We start from the raw sequence: 19,619 nt of genomic DNA on the forward strand, positions 1-19,619 counted from the left end.
TGTGTTTATGAGTTCCTGAGTTATTTATGAGCGTGCGAGTCCCTAAGCTAGTTAGGGGAGTAGATAGGATGTTTTTTTCCTCACTGACTCCTCTATTAAAAAGTGTAACAAACATTTGTAAAAGGGAATTTTGTTGAAGAAGAAAAGCTTTTCTAATTATTTGACAAGAATTTCAATTCTTGCTCTTCCTCCATGGCTCAAAGGATTGAGTTCGTCGATCCGAACGGTATCAATAACCCAACATGGTGTTATGTTATTGAAATTTCAAATAAACAAATTTATTTGATCTTCTTCGATCAAAATTTCAAAAAGATCAACGCCGGATAATGCTGAAATCTCAATCAAAATTTCCAAAAAATGACCTGTGGTTATGGTAAAATCTCGATCAAAATTTCAAAAAATAAACCCAATTTGCACCCTCACCCAATCCACATGGCCATCGTCTCATGCGAAACAGAAAACCCATTCATTAGATAGATGAACTATAAAAATCAACGGCTTAGATTTCATGGCACAATCGTAAATGAGGATTGATCAACATTTGATGGATCATCCGATCAAGGTGTTCTGGGTCCTATCCTGCGGTTCAGATCTAAGGATCTGAGCTGCTCACATAAACTAGACAAAAGTGAGCCCCACCAAGTGTCTTTTAGGATAGAGCGTAAAAGTGACTCACATAAATTTCTAGCTTTAAAGTGACTTTCTTGTAAATTTTCTCATTAGCCTTTTATTTTGGGCGATGATATTTTCACCCACCCCCCTGCAGTACGCATTCACCCCCCCTTTATACGTGAGTATTTAAGTCTGAAGAGATTGATTTCCCAAAGCCTCTACTTTCGAATCTCCCACCCTTCTCCTCTCCTCTGAGAACTCGAGATCTGTCTGAGAAGATCTATTTTCAAACATGACTGAGGTTTGGACTCTCTCTCTCTCTCTCATGCAAATTGTTCGAATATTTAGGTTTGCTTTGGGAAGTATATATCGATTACTTTTTTTGTACTACAATCAATAGAACTAGGGCTTTTTAATCTGTTCGAATGTTTTTAGTACTCCAGTTTTGTTTTAAGAATATTCATGCTTTCTTGATAGAAAGGTCTGATTTTTAGGGTTTTCATTAGTTTAAGGAGCGGGACGTTTTCTTGCGAGTTAGGGCATCGCTATTCAATTAGTCGTGGGTTCTGCACACTGTAAAACATGAGAATTTGATCGAGTAGGGTTTAAAAATATGAAGAAAACCCATTTCCAATCTGTTGACTCTGATCTAAATAGGTAGAATTTGGTTGATATGAGTGAAAGATTTACTCAATGATATGAATTTTAATTTTTTGTTTTGTTTGGTAAATCTGGATGCAAAAGAACTGAGGCTCAGACACATAGAAGATCTCAAAGCCGAGAAAACAAAAAAAGACAAAAAAGTAAACAAGAAGGAAAAAGTCTCAAAGCCAAGACAAACTGATGTAGGACGGATATATATAGATGGGACGTAGGGGTGAAAATAATGTGTCAAGATTAGGGTTTTAGATCTTATAATATGTGATTATTGGAAAAATATTTCTGCTAGGTTTAAGATAGGTTTAGAAGGGTGTAAACATATGCTGAGAATGCACATACTTATGCCAGAGGGGGTGCAGTGATCAAAGAATAATATATAGAGATCAAGAACTAAAAATAAAGATGATTAAAGTAAGAAATTAAAGAGAAATGTCAGACTTGGAATCACTCCAAATCTTTCCTAGACACCAGACCCAAGCTTGAAAGGCTTTTTACCTTGAAGAAGAAGGTTGTTCTAAAATCCCACTTGCAATCCTGAGGCATTGCTTTAATGGGTCAAGGCCTCGCACCTTGAGAAAGTAGACTTTACATCCATGATTTGCAGGAAAACAAGAAAAAACTAATTTTCAGTCATTCATCCATAGCATCCATCATCTTAGCATACATCCTAAGAAAAGTTTCCTACTTACAATATATAAGAAAAAGAAGAGAACTAGAAAGTTCTAAAAGCCTAAACAAAAACCTAGCATTTTTGGACTAAAATACTCTCTAATGACTTAAAAACTCTGTTCACACTTAAAATTTTCATAAATAGATATATGAGGCCTATTTAAAATACTTATAACCAAGGTTTGTAATTTTGGTTTCAGTTTCGGTTTCGGCCTCAGCCGAAAATGAAATTTCAGTGGCACTTTCGGTTTCGGTGAAAATTTCAATGTAAATCTTATAATTTCGGCTGAAATTTTTAAATTTCGGTTTCGGTTTTAAATTTCTGCGCCGGCCGAAATCCGGAATTTCATCAAGTGATATTGTTGGGCAAAGATGGTGGTACCCCTCCTATAACTTAAGGGACTTAAAAGACCTAAATGACACATAAAAAATTAGAATGTGGGCCCTAGGATGATCCATGCATACTCCTCCATTTAAAAAGATTTGACCCTGTTAAATATAATGATTGGCATAACGGACGGGAGTTTGTTAGCTCTGGTCCTGGAACAATTTCCAAACAATTGGCCCTTCCAAGCGAACTAAGTATTTCCAACGCAACAAGTATGTCAGACGGTCGTATCCTCTGATGCGCAATCACTTTCAATATAGTCTTTAACCTTTAATACCATTGATGGAACACATGATGTGTCTGCTTTGGCAACATTATACACGTCCTTTGGCACTAATTGAAGCTCTCGCAAGCTATATTGAATGAGTCGTCTTTTTTCAGGCTGTTGAATAAAGATCACCAACATCTGTATCCTCATGTAACATGTATGAGCTATGTATCACCGGAATCAGCTTTGTATGGTGACTGCTCTAATTTCATCCTCCCCATAGAAGGTATCAACAATGATTGTTCCAGCATGATCTCTTGACTCTATGGAGCCTGTGGAGTCTCCAAGGAAATCTTGGTGAGTACGATCCACACGATCTAGGTGGGGCTGCAACCGTTCAAATTTGGCATTTAAGCCTTCCAATAACTCAACTATTCGATTGGACTGTATCTAGACTTCCATATTTCTACCTTGTGCTCTGATAGTGATACCAAACTGATAAAGGACGGATCTACGGAAGGGATGTTTGGGTTGGAAATTTGGGTTTTGGATCCTAAAATATGTTACTAATTTGAAATAAAAATTCTACTAGTTCTAGGGTAGGTTTAGAAGGGTAATAACATATGTCGAGAATGTGCAAACGTATACCTGGGAGGTGCAGACATACACTAGGAAGGTACAGACATACACAGTTATGAGACTAAGGGCTGTAGGGATAAAAAATAATCTATAGAGACCGAGAACGAATTGAAAATAAAATGAAGTAAAGCAAGAAATTCAAGAGGATCAAACCTGAAATCACTCCAGATCTTGTGTAGACATCACACCCAGTTTTTCAAGGCTTTCCACCCTGAAGAAGAAGGTTGTGCTAGAATCGCACTGGCAATCCCGAGGCATCGCACCAAGGGAATCCTGGGCATCACATTAAAGGGTCAAGCACACCTTGGAAGAGTAGATTTTACATCCATGATCTGCAAGAAAGCAAGAAAATATTGATTTTTTCATTCATTCATCCATCCATACCATCCATCATCATCATAGCACCCATCATAAGAAAAGTGTAGTGAGGCTTAGTGGCTTACAACATACAAGAAAAGGAAGAGAACTAGATAAGTTCTAAAAACTTAAACAAAAACCTAATGCTTTTGGATTGAAATACCCTATAATGACTCAAAAACTTCCTCCCTGGTTAAATTTTTGTACCACGTGTGGGGCCTATTTAAAACGCTTATAACTTAAAGAAATCAAGTAATATTAGTAGGAAAAGACCATGGCGCCCCTCTTATAACTTAAAGGACCTAAAAGACACCTGAATGACACATAAAAATTTGAATATGGGCCTTAAGATGGTCCTCATCCCAAACAAGCAAACATGCAGGAGAGACGAAATAGAAACACAATAAGAAATGAAAATATCATGGAGGAGTAAAGTCAGATAGCATTCATCGTTCAAAAAAAAAAAAAAAAGCATTCTTGTCTTTGTCAACCCCAAATCAAGCGGCGTATCTGCATTGCAATTGGCTGATCGCCAGTTCGTGACATGTGTCTGACCATGATGCTATGGCCCTCATCACGTCGTGAATCTCTTCTATGGCATCTGCAAATCTCCACAGGTAGCTGAAGCCATCTCTCGCGGCCCACAACTCATCTACAAGATTGATCCAATATTGAAGGACCTGAACCTCCACCTCATTGGAGTATGTAACGCCGATTGGACTTGAGAAAGCACACCTGATTTCTTTCTCACAAGTCATCAAAAGACCATCAATGCTTGTTGGCCCTGGATTCTCAACGCCAGAACCGTCAAAGTTCAATTTCAAGCAACCCGGAGGAAGGCCTCACTTACGGACAGGTTGCTCCTTTCTGCAACAACTCAACAGAACCTTGTCCCAGGACCTACGGAAGGATGTCATCGTCGCCCAATAGATCACTACAAAGAGGATTTTCCTTTGAATACTTTGAGAACTTCTAAAAATACCTTTCAATATTCTTTTATTTCTGTGTTTCCAAACGATCTAAATTGCAATAGCAAGGAGTATGGTTCTAGAGAATTCTATAGAAGGCCAAGGGATGAAATCCCAAGCCTCAAATAGATGCGATATGACCAAGAAGAACTCAACTTACTCCGTAAAGCTCAAAGATGAAGTTTCAGATCTCGGGAGTTAAATTGCAATGAATAAACAAGTGATCAACCAATTCCGTATGAACAACACATAAAGAACAATAGTTTACAATGATTTCCCGTCTATGACGAAGCCCAAGGAAAATCAGATTCAATGGTCTGCTGCCACACCAGATATCCATCCAAACTCTAAGCTTAACTCCATTGCCAACTTTGAATCGAATACCCTTATGAAAAATCGAGCTACTTCTTGATGTCAGGCCCAATCAAGTAATCTTTCATTCTGAACTCATCCTTCGAAGTCCAGACCCCATAGTTGGCCATGTACCTAGGTTCAATCACAGATCTCCAGAGACTATTTCTACTAGCTTTGAATTTCCACAGCCACTTACTAAGAAGAGCCTTTGTCAACAATTTAAGGCATTTGTTGTGAGGGCCCTCTTCTTTTCTAGACTTGCACACGTCTTTCCCACCGAGTCAGGTGGTATTTTCTGGATAACTAATTGTCATTTCACTGGGTGTTCTTTTGAAGCTGCTTTTTTCTATTGATGACTAAAACAAGGCATTGAAAGACTAGCATGTTATAAATAGGGAGGTTGGCAAGCAGTCTTGATAAAGTTGATTTTGCAACCTATAGAAACCGATCTTTTTTTCCACCGGGTAGGTCTCGGTTTCACTCTTTCGATAACAGGGTCCCACATGCTTTTTGAAGGCTTGCCAACACACAGGGGGAACCGGAGATATATAGTGGGGATAGAATCAAGCTTACAAGTCAAAACAGTGGCAAAAATCTTTGATCTCATTTTCCTCTATACAAACCTCCATACTACCTATTTGGAAAAATTGATTCTTTGATCTGACACATCATAGCACTGTAACACAGCCTTAAGAATTCTTGATATTGCAAAGATCCGGAATGCTAAAAATTAAGGTATCATCTCCATATTGGTGGTGAGAAATTTCAACCCGAGCGCTGCCAATGGCAACACCCTCATTGAATACCCTCACAAATTTTAATTATTAAGATGCATGCTTTTGCCGAGCAGTTGATGTCATGTGATGTTGGCCCATATGAGTCGCTATATATACAATCGATATGGATGAAAGCTGGTGAGGCAGTCTAATTATTTGGGATGGTTGTTTTTGATAGGCACAAATTCAGCCGAGTGAAATATAATTCATTCACTATATTTCTCCGTGGAAGCTTGTATTGGTCCATCTTGTTTGTTTGTGATCTCATAACTCACTATGAGTTTTTTCACTAACTTCATGTGAATGCCACCAAATTTTATTAACATATTTGATTTGTTACTTGCTTAAAATTACAAATTACAAATTTGTTGAATCGTGGCATTTGGTTCCCTGGCGGAAAAAAAGGAAGGATTTTGTGTAACTTATCTTTATTTGCAGCTATTTTGTGTAATTTGCTGAATTTCCACCAAGGTGATGGCTCTTACTATCTCTTGGGATAAGTCCCTCCCTAGCTTCAATTTTATCTCAACTTTTGACTTATGGAATGGATGGAGGGAGGTTTGTTTTAGTCCGGAGGTGAGACTTTCGATCGTTCAAGTTTGGGAGCCTCCTGAGGTTGGGTTCCTAAAGTTCAATTTTGTCAGATCTAGCTTTGGGAATCCGGGTCCGGTTGGTATTGGGGGTGTCCTTAGAGTCGAGGTGGATGTGGTGAATTGGGCTTTCTGCGGGTCCCATTGGATTGGCGTATTCTAGTGAGGCGGAGGCGCATGCGGTTCACCAAGGTTTAAAGTTTCTTGGGGGAGAAGACCTTAACCGAGCGGTGGTTGAGGGGGGCTCGCTGAATGTGATTTGATGGTTGACAGGCTCTCATGTTTGTCCTTGGAGATTTGCGGATATTTTTTATGAGATTAAAGACATAGTGGGCATGGCGTCTATCTCTTTTCGCCATATTAGGAGGTCGGCAAGTGGCGATGCGGATAGGTTGGCCAGGATTGGGGTTCGTTTGGAGTCGCTGCAGCAGTTCGATTTCCTTCCACCATGATTTAATGTCTTCTATTTGTTGTCCTTTTATTCCCTGTATAGCTTTGTTATATTCTTTCACTTTTTCGCTTTTTTCTGTTTTTGTTATCGACCATCTTGGTCTTCTTTTTAATGAAATCTTTGATCATTCAAAAAACCTACAAATTACAAATTGCTATGGGTTTTTTATAAACAAATTGATTGCTTAGCATTGGCCCATGCATCATGTTTTATCTTTTTTAAAGTGTTTCATGTTTTATAACATATTTGATTTGGTTTGCGAGTTTAATCACTTTTTAGTTGTTAAAATCTTGTTGTGTATGAATTCTTTCACAAATAAGGACCTCAATTGGATCACAATTGTGTCATTGTCATATCTGATCTCCTTACAACTTGCAAAGCTGAGTTCGGCTATGGAAACCCTCCTAACAACACAAAGAACTTCGGGAAAACTTGCTAAGGTTCAGGAAAAGAAAATTACGCGGAAATTATAAAAGTAGCTTTTATAGAAACGACAAAAGTAACAATAAATCTATAATTGAAAACTTTTTTTTTCTGAAGAGAAAAAGAGGAAATTGTGTTATAAATTATATTTGCTAATCTAGAAACTTTTGATATTTGGATAGCTCCCCATATCTATGTGTGGATTGTTCTATCAATATTAGACAGATTGCTCGATCGAACCCAAGCTCATTGGTCGGAATTTTATTTAGTAATATATTTTCACCAAATATGACTTGGTTTCAAAGAAACTTTAGTTTATTTAAGAGGAATATATGTTTCATCAAAATATTTTGTAATAGTTTCCCTTCTTCAGTTGTATTACTTAAATTTTTTGGGTTATTGTTTTATACTAATTAAATTCAGGACATGGAATTCATTTTTCTTTAATGACAATAAATTATAAATTGTCTGTGCTCTTTCTTTGTATTATCCAATCTTTTTTTTTTGAATGCCTTGCATTATCCAATCTTACTCATCTTTTTTTAGTGCACATACGTGCTTATGCTGAATACTTGTCAAAATCATAGTCACAAATTTGCGTCCCGGGAATTTGTAGGGTGTATATCGGGATATTTTAATTGTTTGTTATTTTTGAGTTTATATTGGGAAAATTAGAAAAATAAGATGTTTAATATTTACAAAAAAATATAAAATATAAGAAAAAATTAGCACAACATATAATAGTGTATTTATCGCGATATTTTCTTGCTATTTTTGCTATAAGAAATAAAATATGAAGGTATCTCGATGATTTTTCAGAATCTCAGGATTTTGTCGTTTTATAAAAATCGCATGGAACAATTTTGCATTGGTTAACTCCAATGAAAGTTGTAGTAAAAATCTTTCAAAAAAAAATTAAAAAATCACAAAGAATATTCATATTTTAAACAATATTGGAGATATTTGTGACTGGACAAAATCTCGCTTTGGATTTTTTTCAATGCCATTACTTCTCTTGTTGCTTTTACTGTTCCATCAATTATTCTTGATATACCTATGCTTAGAATTGGCTACATATTTCTTTTAGTTCCACATTCACTCTGTTTCTTCCATCCATATCTTCTCCTAAATATTTGGCTCTACTTTCATATTCAAGACAAGTTTCAATTTATCTGCCATTTATATTCATCGCATAGAATCAATTGTTCCTCTATAACCTGTTCCTTTTTCTTGTTCTTTTTCAGTATTGGGTTAGCCAGGGAAATAAATGGTGTGACTTTTGCAAGATCTATATAGCCAACAATCCTTTGAGTATCAGAACTCATGAACTCGGTCAGCGTCATAAGGATAGTGTCTCTAAGAGACTTGCTTCTATGAGAAAGGAAAATGCTGCAAAGGAGAAGGAACAAAAGGAAGCAGCCCGGGCCCTTGAACAAATTGAAGCAGTAAGTTTTGTTTTTTATTGAATGAGTGGAAGTACTTTAGCTTTTGAAAGGATTATAATTAATTGTGAATCTCTTACTGACAGTCATTAGCTATAGGAATACATTCATGGCTTTCAATTAGGAAATTTCTTACAATTCTTAGATTTTTATTCTTCACTGATTACCATAGTGATATCACTTTATGTTCTTTGATCGACCTTAACCCATAGTGTTGCTACCCTTACACACCCTTAACTCTTGAGATCCATTTTCCTACATAGGTGGTGAGTTGGGGCCCTTAAATTTTTCTTTCTTTGTATCATATTGCATTCAGAACTTACGATAACTTAGATTTTTTCTTTCTTAGTATCAGATTGCATTCAGACCCTTATCATTATTGCAGCTATTTATATACATCTTGTTTCCTTTGATGGGAATTGCTGTTGTCAATGCTTACTTGAGATTAGTCTAAAAGCTCCTTTGTTGAGTTATCTTAACAACTAACATAAAGTAGGTGTACTTTACTCGTTTGAGTATTTCTGAATGTTATAATCTAATTTTGGGATATGGCTTGGGTTACTTTAATTGCCAGATTTACCCATTAAGCTCCAAAGGTTCTTTGAAATCACCCGGGAACCCCCGGGTTTTCACCAAAAGTGAATTATCTTTTGTTGTTTATGTTACATATTGTTATGTGCATTTGAATGCTATATTGAGGTATTCAGTTAATTTGATTTTCAAAATTTTTGTAATTTTAATGTTTGCATTTTACGTTCCTGAACTGTTTTCCAGAAAGCTAAACGGAGCTATCAGAAGGATTTAGCAGCATTTCGAGAGGCCAAGGATTTGAGCGCAAATGCATCAGAAGCACGTGAGGAAATTCCAGGAACTGCTAAATATGATTCAACATCTAGAGATGGTAACATTAGCTTTAATTTTTTGTTTTCTACAATAATAGGTTACTGTTGAAAAAAATCACCAGGCTAAATTCGATCTGAGATTTTATGTGGGCTATAAAAACCACCGGGCTAAATTCGATCTGAGATTTTATGTGGGCTAAAAAAATCACCGGGCTAAAAAATCACACAAACCACAAGGTGACCACTGAGATTTTATGTGGTTTGGCCAAGATGCCTACATCCCCGGGCGAGAACACGGTCTTCCAGTATGAGAAAACAAAATACAAGGACTACAATGGGACTATCCTGCACGTAAGCCTGCAAATCGTTACCCTTTCCTTGCCCTCTCAACCTAGACCGTACACAAGAAAGACCGTACATACGCTCTTCGAAGAAAAGAAGGTTTTATACCTGGTTTTTTCTAAAACATAAAGAGGGTTTTTTTTTTTTTCTATTTTGGTTTCCCACTAAACCATGGGAAAAAAAGACACTTCCCCAACAGTTACAAAGCTGCATGACAGCACATGAAGTGGACGGAATCAGGACCTGCAAGACGGAGAACAAGCGTAGGCTTCCAAGAGCCGAAGTGCGTGAGTACGCCGTCTGTTAGTAGATCCAGAATGACTTGGACAAGTGACTGGAATTGTAGTGCCACTATCTTGCGACTTGGGGTACTTTGAAATCTTTTCTATTATTTTAAAAGCGATGATGCTTCTCCACCCTTCTTGTGTGGCTTTTGCAAGTTCACAGAACTATACAAATAAGTTAATGAAAAACACTATGAACTAGGGTTTTTGGTTCTTGTTGTTGGGTTTCTACTCCTAAACTGAAACAGATCTCGGTTAAAACTAATGCAGGAGATAGAACTGTTGCCAAATCTCAGGGTGCCTCCCCACCAGGATTGGTTGTTTCAGCTTCTTTGAACCCTATGCGATCCATTAAAGGTGCTCAATCATCAGTTGCTGTCAACAAGCGAAAGAGGGAAGATGGGAAGCCCAAGGTTGTGTCCAAAGAGGAAGCAGATGCACTTAAAGCAAGAGAGGCTGCAAAGAAAAGAGTGGAAGAAAGAGAGAAACACTTACTTGGTCTTTATAGGTCATACTGAGTCAGGAATGGGATTGAGAATGCTCCAATAATTATTGTTTCAATATTGTTGAAGGTAAGTGTCAATATTGTTCCAACCTTGTCATCATATGTAATTTGGTTGATTTGAACTCTCTACTGATTTTGGAAAATGAATCAAGTGCATGTCAATGAGATACTAAAATCTTGTTCTAGAGAATTCATGTTGTCTTAAAACCCATACTAAATGTTTATTACATTGTAAATGATACTTATAAAATGTGGGAGTGGTTCTGAAACTTCTGATTTTTCTGAAATTCCTCCATTTCCTGCAGAGTGTAGATTGTTGTTTAATCTGATTATCCACATTTCTCTTAACCCATTGAGCAAGTGGGTGGCCTGTATTAATCCCTTGGTGGATCTCTTTAGGTGCCAATAAACACCCACATATTCAAGTATTTCCTATCCTACTATCATGATATTAAGATTCTTATTTCTTGGAATATTAAATACTTCATCAAGCTGTTAACTCCAGTTTATTTTGAACTTCTTGTTTCTATCTTAAGAAACTGCTGCATTCCTTTTTGCATGTACCAAACTATTGTGAAGAAGTCTCCCCAAAACTTTGCTGCTTGCGGACCTCAAACTAACTATGTTCAAATAGAATCCAAGGTTTAATATTGTCGCACGCATAGTACGACCTATATTTATAGCTTCCTCCCTAATAGAATCTAAAGTTTCAGATCTCGATTTCGACATGTGTTTCGGCCATGATGGAAATGGAAACATGTCTGTTTCGGATGGAATTTTTTGTAGAAATCCAGTAAAATTACATAAACACAAGGAAACATATGTAAATGAGATGGACATTTAATATGAAACTTTAGGAGGTGCTGAATAACTACAAATACACTCAAAATCCATTATTTAAGCAAAAAAAAAAAAAACCCACTTGTAGTGGTTTATCAATATCAAACACCTAATGGCATGCATTGTTGCGTATATCTGATAATTCAATACATACCACATCTTTATAAATATTTATACATAATACCTATATCATACGTCACATGCAATTCATATAAATATAATTTTGTAACACATTGGTATAGTATACCACGAATACACTTGTGGCTTTGGTGTCAGTACGTGTTTCGATTTCGGTATGTTTCAGTGGGGATGAAAACTAAAACGTTTTTGTCATTTCATGTCGGCTTTGGTGCAAATTTAAAATCATGCCATACATTTTGCAAAATCCAGAGGGGCTACGTCTCTAAACAAATATGACACCTCGGCACGCTTTGTATATGCAGAAAGTTTCTACCATTATAAGTTCCTTTCCCCCTGGAATTATAAGCTCACTCTAACCAGTACCTGCAACTTCTACATTGCATATCATTCCTCATATATTCAGCGTGGTAATCTGCTCTAAATTCTTTGAAGTTGATAAGAGAGTTTGCAGTTCAAGTGGCATGCCTACACACAAAAGAATCCACCTAACAATTCTTGATGACATGGTTTACAATTAAAAAGATCACAAATGCAAATATGATATTGTATGTTTATTTGTTGTTTTGGATCAGTTAACTTCACCAGGACCTTACTGATCCTTCAAAATATTTTCAGATTTTGGCCTAGAAGATCATTAAGCAACCAGTTTTGCACTTTACCTCTCTGGGTGGGTGCTTCAGCTTTTTATTCTTGAACTAAAATTTTGTTCCATCACAGTTTTGGGTCTGAAACATATCCACTTATCTCTGATCATTTAACCAAGAATAAAAAATGAAACTGGTGATTAAAATAAAGTATGGGAAATTATTTCAGCACTCCAATGTTTAGATAAACATGCGGAGTGCAAATTCCTGGCTCCGCCCCTGCCTGTTCTCTTACACGGAAAGAAGGGTGAGAAAATCGAAAACGATGGCTGGTCTCTCCTCTCGTCTCCTAATTATGATTTGGAGGAAATCCAAGATTCTAAAATCTGCGTATCCAAACGGCCCCTAAAGGGTGTTTTTTCCCTTACAATTTAATCATAGATTAGTGGGAGATTAGAAAAGGCTTAAAACAGTGAAGAGTACATTTACAGCAAGACAACCATATCTTCCCTACGGCTCACTAGCTTCGCCTAACAAAACAAAACACAATCTATAGAAAGAAAAGTTCAAGCTTATGTAACTAATTCTTGCTGTCTTCATGGAAAAATAAATAAGTTAATGACTTGTTGCAGCCATCTTAGGCTAAGATTGTAAAATGCTGGTTGAATGACATAAGCAAAAGTAATCAAGGTTCATGTTTCCTACTACTCAAACCTCCTTTTTCTTGTTTGAATGAGTAAAAAAATGTAGCAAATTAGAACAATATCAGATGAGAGAGAGAGTGTTAGCAGTCATAACTCTCACAATGGGAATTATTAGTCTGACGTAGATATGGATACTCTCATCTCCTCTACTACGAGGGCCCCTCTTCTTTTGTCTTTACCTTAAGGGAAGCCAAGAAAAAAGAAAAAAAAAAAGAGGGAATTTGGCCCTTATCAAAAGAGACAAATTGTATTGGGTCCGCGCTTACATGCGTGCAGTGGGGGCACAACAAAGGTGCTCCCCTTGATATTTGATCAAAAGACAGCAACTTATAAACTCAGCTGTTGTTGGATCGTTTAAGATTATAACAATTGATAGTGAGTCCAAAACCAATTATGAAACTCAAAATTGCATTTCATTTCGAGTCCAAGTGATTTTGGACCCACGATCGGTCGTTATAATCTTAAACGAACATGGCTCAATTGAGTTTTGGGGGCCTAATTGAGAGGAAAATCCATGGACCGACCCCATCGTCTCCACCCCGTAGGAACTACGAGATCACCCTAAGGACGCCTTCAGCATCCAGGGGTCACAGACCGACCATAGACCCTCTCATTGAAGAAAATCATGAGGTGACCTACATGGTCTTTCTCTTAGAACAGGCATCCCTCAATTGAACCCTAGACGAGTCTTGTCTTGAGGGGTCAAGATGGTGTAGGGCCCAAAGATAGACTTTCACCGTGGATAGTAAAAGTGACATTCGAAGGGTACCATTATCGGGCAAGTGGTTTTTATTTATGGACCAATTACCAATGAGGGACAAACATTAGGCAGAATTATCAACTGGACCCAGGCTTTTCAGAAATTACCAATGGGGGACAAAATCTGTCTTGTCATTAAAAGCTGGACGAAAATACCCTTTGGTATATAAAACACGTTTTGACTTTGGAAGGGAGTTTTCAAGTCTCTACGATTGGGGTTATTAGGTATCAAAATGGGGTTACCAATTTCAGAATGGGCTTGTCAAGTCCCTTGAAAACCCCTTTCCAAAACTCTAGTGCCCTCTGCCAATTTTCAGGGACTTGATATGCCTATTCGGAAATTGGTAACCCCATTTTGATACTTGATAACCCCAATCCTAGAGATTTGAAAACCCCATTCCAAAACTCCAGTACCCTCGGCCAATTTTCAAGGACTTGATAAGCCCATTTAGAAATTGATAACCCCATTTTTATACTAGATAACTCCAATCCCAGAGACTTGAAAACCCCCTTCCAAAACTCTAGTATCCTTGGCCAATTTTCAAGAACTTGATCACCCCATTCGGAAATTAGTAACCCTATTTTTTATACTAGATAACCCCATTCCTAAAGACTTGAAAACCCTCTTCCAAAACTCCAAAATTCTCGGCCAATTTTCAGGGACTTGATAAGCCCATTCTGAAATTGGTAACCCCATTTTGATACCTAATAACCCCAATTGTAGAGACTTGAAAACCCCCTTCTAAAGTCAAAACGTGTTTTATATGCCAAATGGTATTTTCGTCCAGCTTTTACTGACAAGACAGATTTTGTCCCCCTTTGGTAATTTCTGAAAAGCCTGGGTCCAGTTGATAATTCTGCCTAATGTTTGTCCCTCATTGGTAATTGGTCCTTTATTTATATGAAGACGCAGGGAATGAGCCTACGGTCTTCTTCCGTTATCTTTGACTTTTGTGCAAAGCAACCTCTCTGTAAAGTGACTCTACACTTCTCTTTTCAAGTCAAATAAATCTGCGAGACTGTCAGTTTGTTTGGCGGTAATCACTTGCGAGCACATGTTTTGTTTGTACGTTTTGGGCCACAGAATTGAATTCCTTAGCACCAACACCAAGCCCACTAAACACACGGTGTAAGTCTGTCAACGTATTGGCTGGTTTTAGTGGTCGGATTGGATGTGTTGTTAAACTCTTATGAGTTGTACGAGTCATCTCTAGAGTCGAGTCGAGCCGCCGGGCTTTCGAATTGAGTCACTTTTGTCGAAAACTCTCACGAGTCATCTGGTGACTCTTACGAATCGCTCCGAGTCGAGTAAAAAACTATGACTCTTACAAGTCGAATCGTGTTGCTAAGCCTGTGCTTTCTTGCTTTGATAGTTGAAAATTTGGAAGTAGGAACTTAAAATTTAATTATTTTTGTTCAAGCAAGTTACAAGCATGTAGTTATTTACTAGTAAATGGTGGGTCCCACGCCATCAAAACATGAGATGTAAAATGGCGGGCTTCAGTCAAATGCATAGGTTTGGGTAGGGATGGTGGACACCACCTTGTCGATAACATTAGGGGTAGGGATGGTGGACACCACTTTCTTCATTGGTTTGGGTAGAGGCATTGGGCCCCACCAATCCTATGCATGGTCATTAAATATTGGGCCACACCCCATCATAGCATGAGGTGTAAAATAATTAGTCCAAACCATTAAAAAAAAAGAGTTGGTCCCACGGTGTATGCATGGGTTTGGATAGAGTTGGTGGGCTCATCAGATTAAGGGTAAAATAGTGGACCCTACCCATGCTATTATTGGGTATAGAATATGGGCCGCACCCGACCCAATCAAAAGATCAAAACATGATGTAGGGGAAAATACTTCACAGGAAAAACTTTTTATGGAAAAGGTGAATCACATTTGGAAAGTTACGTGCTTATTATATATTATGGATAGATGAATATTTTTGGCTTAGTGCTTTATCTATGTGCAATTGTGTTAATGATATTTTTTTCAACTACATTTCTGCTCTTTTCAAAAACTCTTACGAGTCGAGTCACGGGTTGACTAATTGGAAGATCTGGTCTGTAGCAAACTTGGACATTTGAAGGTTTTGCTTGAGAGAGAGAGAGAGAGAGAGAGATTCCCAACCTCTTCTTTGGAGCTTAATTGGGCACATTTTCCTATGCCGGGCTCACACCTTGATCGGATGATCCTAGACCCTTGATCCATCAAGCCTTTACAGGAGTCATGAAAATAGCCAATCTCGAAATACTCTCTATGTCATAAAATGACCAAAATACCTTTATATCATGAAAAAGTGAGATAAAATTAGAAGAAAAAAATATTCCTAAAAACGATGCAATCCTAATTTACCCTTATGTCATGAAAATGACCAAAATACAAGGATTTGAATATGGATTGGCTCTGTCTCTCTCATGCATCTAATAATAATATCAACATCGCCATCGCCATCGGTGCACCCACTTTATGATAGGGTGCAACTTGGGTTGTTCTCAACCCGAATTGGACGCGTTCAACCCAATTTCGCTATGGTTGAGTTCACATTTCCTTGGGTTGGGTTGGGTTACGGTTAGAAAAGGCCAACCCAATTTAATTACGGGTTGGGCCAGGGTTGAGGCATTGGGCAAAAACAAGTTAGCCGGTTTGGGTTAGGGTTGAGAGATTTAGAGGCGGGTTGGGTATTGGTTGACCCCCTCGACCCAAGGCTCATGTCATGTCAGGTTAGGATTGAGGGAATGCAACCTCTAGTTGGGTTAGGGTTGACCAGACCCGAGCTCCACCCCTACACTAAGGCCCTATTCGTATTGGATTTTTAGAAATGATTCTGAGTCCAAAACTGATTATTAGACTCAAACTTGCGTTTAATTTTGAGCCCAATAATCATGTTTGGGCTCAAACTCCCAAACGAACTGGGCCTAAGAGTCAAACAGATACGAGTGCAATTTCATAGTTTATCATTGCGTCTATTGAATTACAATGAAAATCCAGCTCAATCCATAGCATATAGAATAATAATACATGCCACCATGATTTTTTTGTCACAGCCCATTTGACGCCACATTAGGCTTTGTTTGGAATCAATCTATGATTGCTTATAATGGTATTGGCACTCCTTTTACTTTCAACCAAAGTGCTCAAAAAGGCAAATGAAGATCATGCTATTTCTCATGGCCTGCCTTAAAAAAGCCTTCCACATGCATGACTGGTCCCTTCTTTTCCCAACATAATGAAGAGGAAATGAGGAAGAGGAATCAACCTTCTATCTCTGTGGTAATTTCCTTTCCAATTTCAAATCCAAACCCATTTGAATGTGCTTCTTAAAGTTTAAACCACAGTGATAACTGGTAGTGTTCCTTGCATTTGTCCTTTGGTAGAGGGAGAGTCATTAGTGACGATCAAAAGTTTAAAACCCACTTAGTAGAAAAGACATAATAATCAATGGCTTCATGTTAAAACCCTCATTCAAGAAATAAAGTTCAAGGATTACATATTCCTCTATCTTACCTACCACATGGGAAAATTGTGAAAAATGACCTCAGCTTCTCAGGAAAAGCAAAAAGGTAAAACTTTAGATAAAGTGGGGATATTTTTCTCTTTTATTGCATGGATTGAAATTCCCAACAAGCTGTCAACAACCATTGGAAGAAGTTTAAATTAAAAATGAAAGACAAAGGTCCAAATATCCAAAACAAGAGAGAGACGGTAAGAATATCAACCCCTTCACTCAATCCCTAGTGTTAGATTTTTTTTTACCAAATCAAAGTTATAAGTAGAAACAACCCCCCATCTTCTGTTCTTTTCCAATTCTGATTCCCCCTAAGTAATGTAATAGAAAAAAAAAAATCAATTCAAAAAATTGTAATAGGAATTTCATCCCTATCGGGGGCGGAATCAGAATACCACATCTTAGAGGTGGGAAATTGATTCCGGCAATCTTTCCCTCCTTCATTCTATTCTGGTGTCATTTTCTACCACCGATTCCAATTGTCTTTTCCAACCAAACGTTAGAATTAGGTGGAATCAAAATAGGATGCCGATTCCAATGGTCTTTTCGAACCAAATGTTAGAATTAGGTGGAATCAAAATAGGATGCCGATTCCAATGCCTGATTCCAGAAATCCAAACGAAGTTTACAATATTATAGCATTTACTACCAAATCACTCTCATTAGATAGATTTAGTAATATCTATTCTTAAAAAGCCTCTTTCTATTGGATTTTATTCCGCAAATCTCTTTTCCCAACTACCGAGATGGTTAATACAAGGCAAAAGAAACACAAAATTAAGCATTAGAAATCTATCTATCATGGAACCATCCCTCCAAAAGATCTAAAAGTCTCAATGGGAAGACCCGCACTATACCAAACCAGGAAATGATCTTGCTCCACACTTCTCTAGCCATCCTGCAATGCAAGAACATGTGGTCTACTAATTCGAAGAACATGTGGTCTACTAATTCGACTGACTCTACGAAGAGAGCCCAACATAAAAAAAAATGATAGAAAGAGAGAGAGTATAATATATTTATATCACGAGTGGCTTTCACTTAAAGAAATTAAGATAACACAAACCCATTAAGAATACAAAAACATGAAAAATGATAGGAAAAGAGACTATATTCATATCATGAGTCATGAATGAAGAATTTCTACACAAACTCATTCAACATAGAGAAAAAAAAAAAAAAACCAATCTAGATCATACACGTGTAACATTATTGAAGCCCTTGGCTAAACCATGTACGGTTGGATTAAATCCCAAACAACCCAGAAGACCCTGCCTATAAGGCAAAAAAGTCTTCTTTTTCAACCCCTCTGAAACCGCCCGGTTCGCAGTATAATGCAACTCATGAGCTGAGACCGGTCCTTTTCTTCCCCGGCTCGAACCGGACACCGAACCGGAACTATCTGTAGACCGGAAACTCGAATTTTTCACATCCTCAGTCTTTTTACTCAACATTCTATATTTTCTTAGAGGATCTTTGTCTGTAGAACTACCCTCAGAAGCACTTCGAAAAAGCAAAAAATCCTTCAATTTCCACTTCTTACTATTTCCCTTCAAAGGAGGAGTAATCTGAGCTTTTTTAGTGCTCTCTTGCTTGTTATTTTCTTGTTCTTCGCAATCAAAATTTGATACACGATAAGGAGAGAGTGATCTTGAAGATCTACGGGTAGGATTCGAGATATCTGAAGTGGATCTTTTGTCTCTTCCTCGTTCTATCTCTTCCATTGCAGCTTCAAAAGGGTCGAACTCTTTTTTCTCTCTAGGGGAAAAAGCTCTACCAAATATATGAAATTTTGGTGATTTTGGAGATTTTGGAGAAGAAACAGCTGAATTTCGTGCAGATATGAATTCTTCAACTTGTAAACGAGGTGGGGGTTTTAGAGGACGGATTTTGCCTTTTTCAAAAAGCTCTTCAGCTGTTGTGAGAGGGGTTTTGATTAATGGACCACTGAAATTGAATTCGAAGTTGTAATCACCGTCTAAGGTTTGGTTTGATTTGGGTTTTCCGGGTTTGTCTTCCCAATTGAAAGGGATTACAGAAGGGGTGGTGGTGTTATCAATGGAGAGGGTGGTGAATTCGTTGTAGATAGAAGAGGAGTATCTTGGGCTAGTTGGAGCACTATAGTAGAAGAACTCACCAAAACGTTTTGGACTTGAAGGTGCACTTATGTATGGAGATGAGCATGTGCTAGAGAAATCAAAATCACTAGCCGGTACCGGAATTGCCACTTCCATCTCTATCTTCTCTCTCTCTATCCTTTTTCTTTCTTGATTTTTATGTAATGGGCTGAGATTTGAGGAGGGGATGTTTTGGGTTTGGACTTTGGAGGCTTTTATAAAGAGAAAAGGAGGAAGAGAGAGAGAGGAAAGAGAGATGAAGGTGAAGAGGATTGACTAACATTAAGGGGGTTTTAGCCGCCCTTTAATATCTTTGTTTTTTTATGTTGTTTTTAGTCTATCACTCGTCCTCTGTTATTTGTTTTTTTGAATTTTTGACCGAGGAATGAAATTTCAAAAACCAGTTCGCAACGGCAAATACTCGGTGTGTGCATCGCGCACTCGTGGAACATG

General features: G+C 37.7%; 2 protein-coding genes across 2 annotated transcripts; one reads left to right on the forward strand and one right to left on the reverse strand.

Annotated features, from left to right (window-relative positions):
* The first annotated feature begins 765 nt into the window (after positions 1-765).
* Positions 766-10,797, forward strand: LOC143848266 (C2H2 and C2HC zinc fingers superfamily protein). The gene is made up of 4 exons (XM_077357164.1): positions 766-913; positions 8,340-8,540; positions 9,312-9,438; positions 10,276-10,797. Exons 1-4 carry the CDS (start codon positions 905-907, stop codon positions 10,521-10,523), a joined length of 585 nt encoding a protein of 194 aa, XP_077213279.1. The 5' UTR covers positions 766-904; the 3' UTR covers positions 10,524-10,797.
* A 7,345-nt stretch (positions 10,798-18,142) lies between these two features.
* On the reverse strand, positions 18,143-19,419 carry LOC143848251 (uncharacterized). The gene has a single exon (XM_077357149.1). It carries the CDS (start codon positions 19,281-19,283, stop codon positions 18,243-18,245), a length of 1,041 nt encoding a protein of 346 aa, XP_077213264.1. The 5' UTR covers positions 19,284-19,419; the 3' UTR covers positions 18,143-18,242.
* Between the last annotated feature and the right edge of the window lie 200 nt (positions 19,420-19,619).

Source organism: Tasmannia lanceolata, unplaced genomic scaffold (assembly GCF_043159265.1).
Source record: "Tasmannia lanceolata isolate RefF3 unplaced genomic scaffold, GAP_Taslan_0.1 ptg000016l, whole genome shotgun sequence".
Taxonomy (NCBI): Eukaryota; Viridiplantae; Streptophyta; class Magnoliopsida; order Canellales; family Winteraceae; genus Tasmannia; species Tasmannia lanceolata.

Excerpts from the sequence above, each read along its gene's own strand:
- LOC143848251 (XM_077357149.1), bottom strand. The coding sequence starts at position 19,283 with ATGGAAGTGGCAATTCCGGTACCGGCTAGTGATTTTGATTTCTCTAGC.
- LOC143848266 (XM_077357164.1), top strand. Across the intron at positions 8,541-9,311 it reads CCCTTGAACAAATTGAAGCA|AAAGCTAAACGGAGCTATCA; the intron begins GTAAGTTTTGTT and ends ACTGTTTTCCAG. Across the intron at positions 9,439-10,275 it reads TGATTCAACATCTAGAGATG|GAGATAGAACTGTTGCCAAA; the intron begins GTAACATTAGCT and ends AAACTAATGCAG.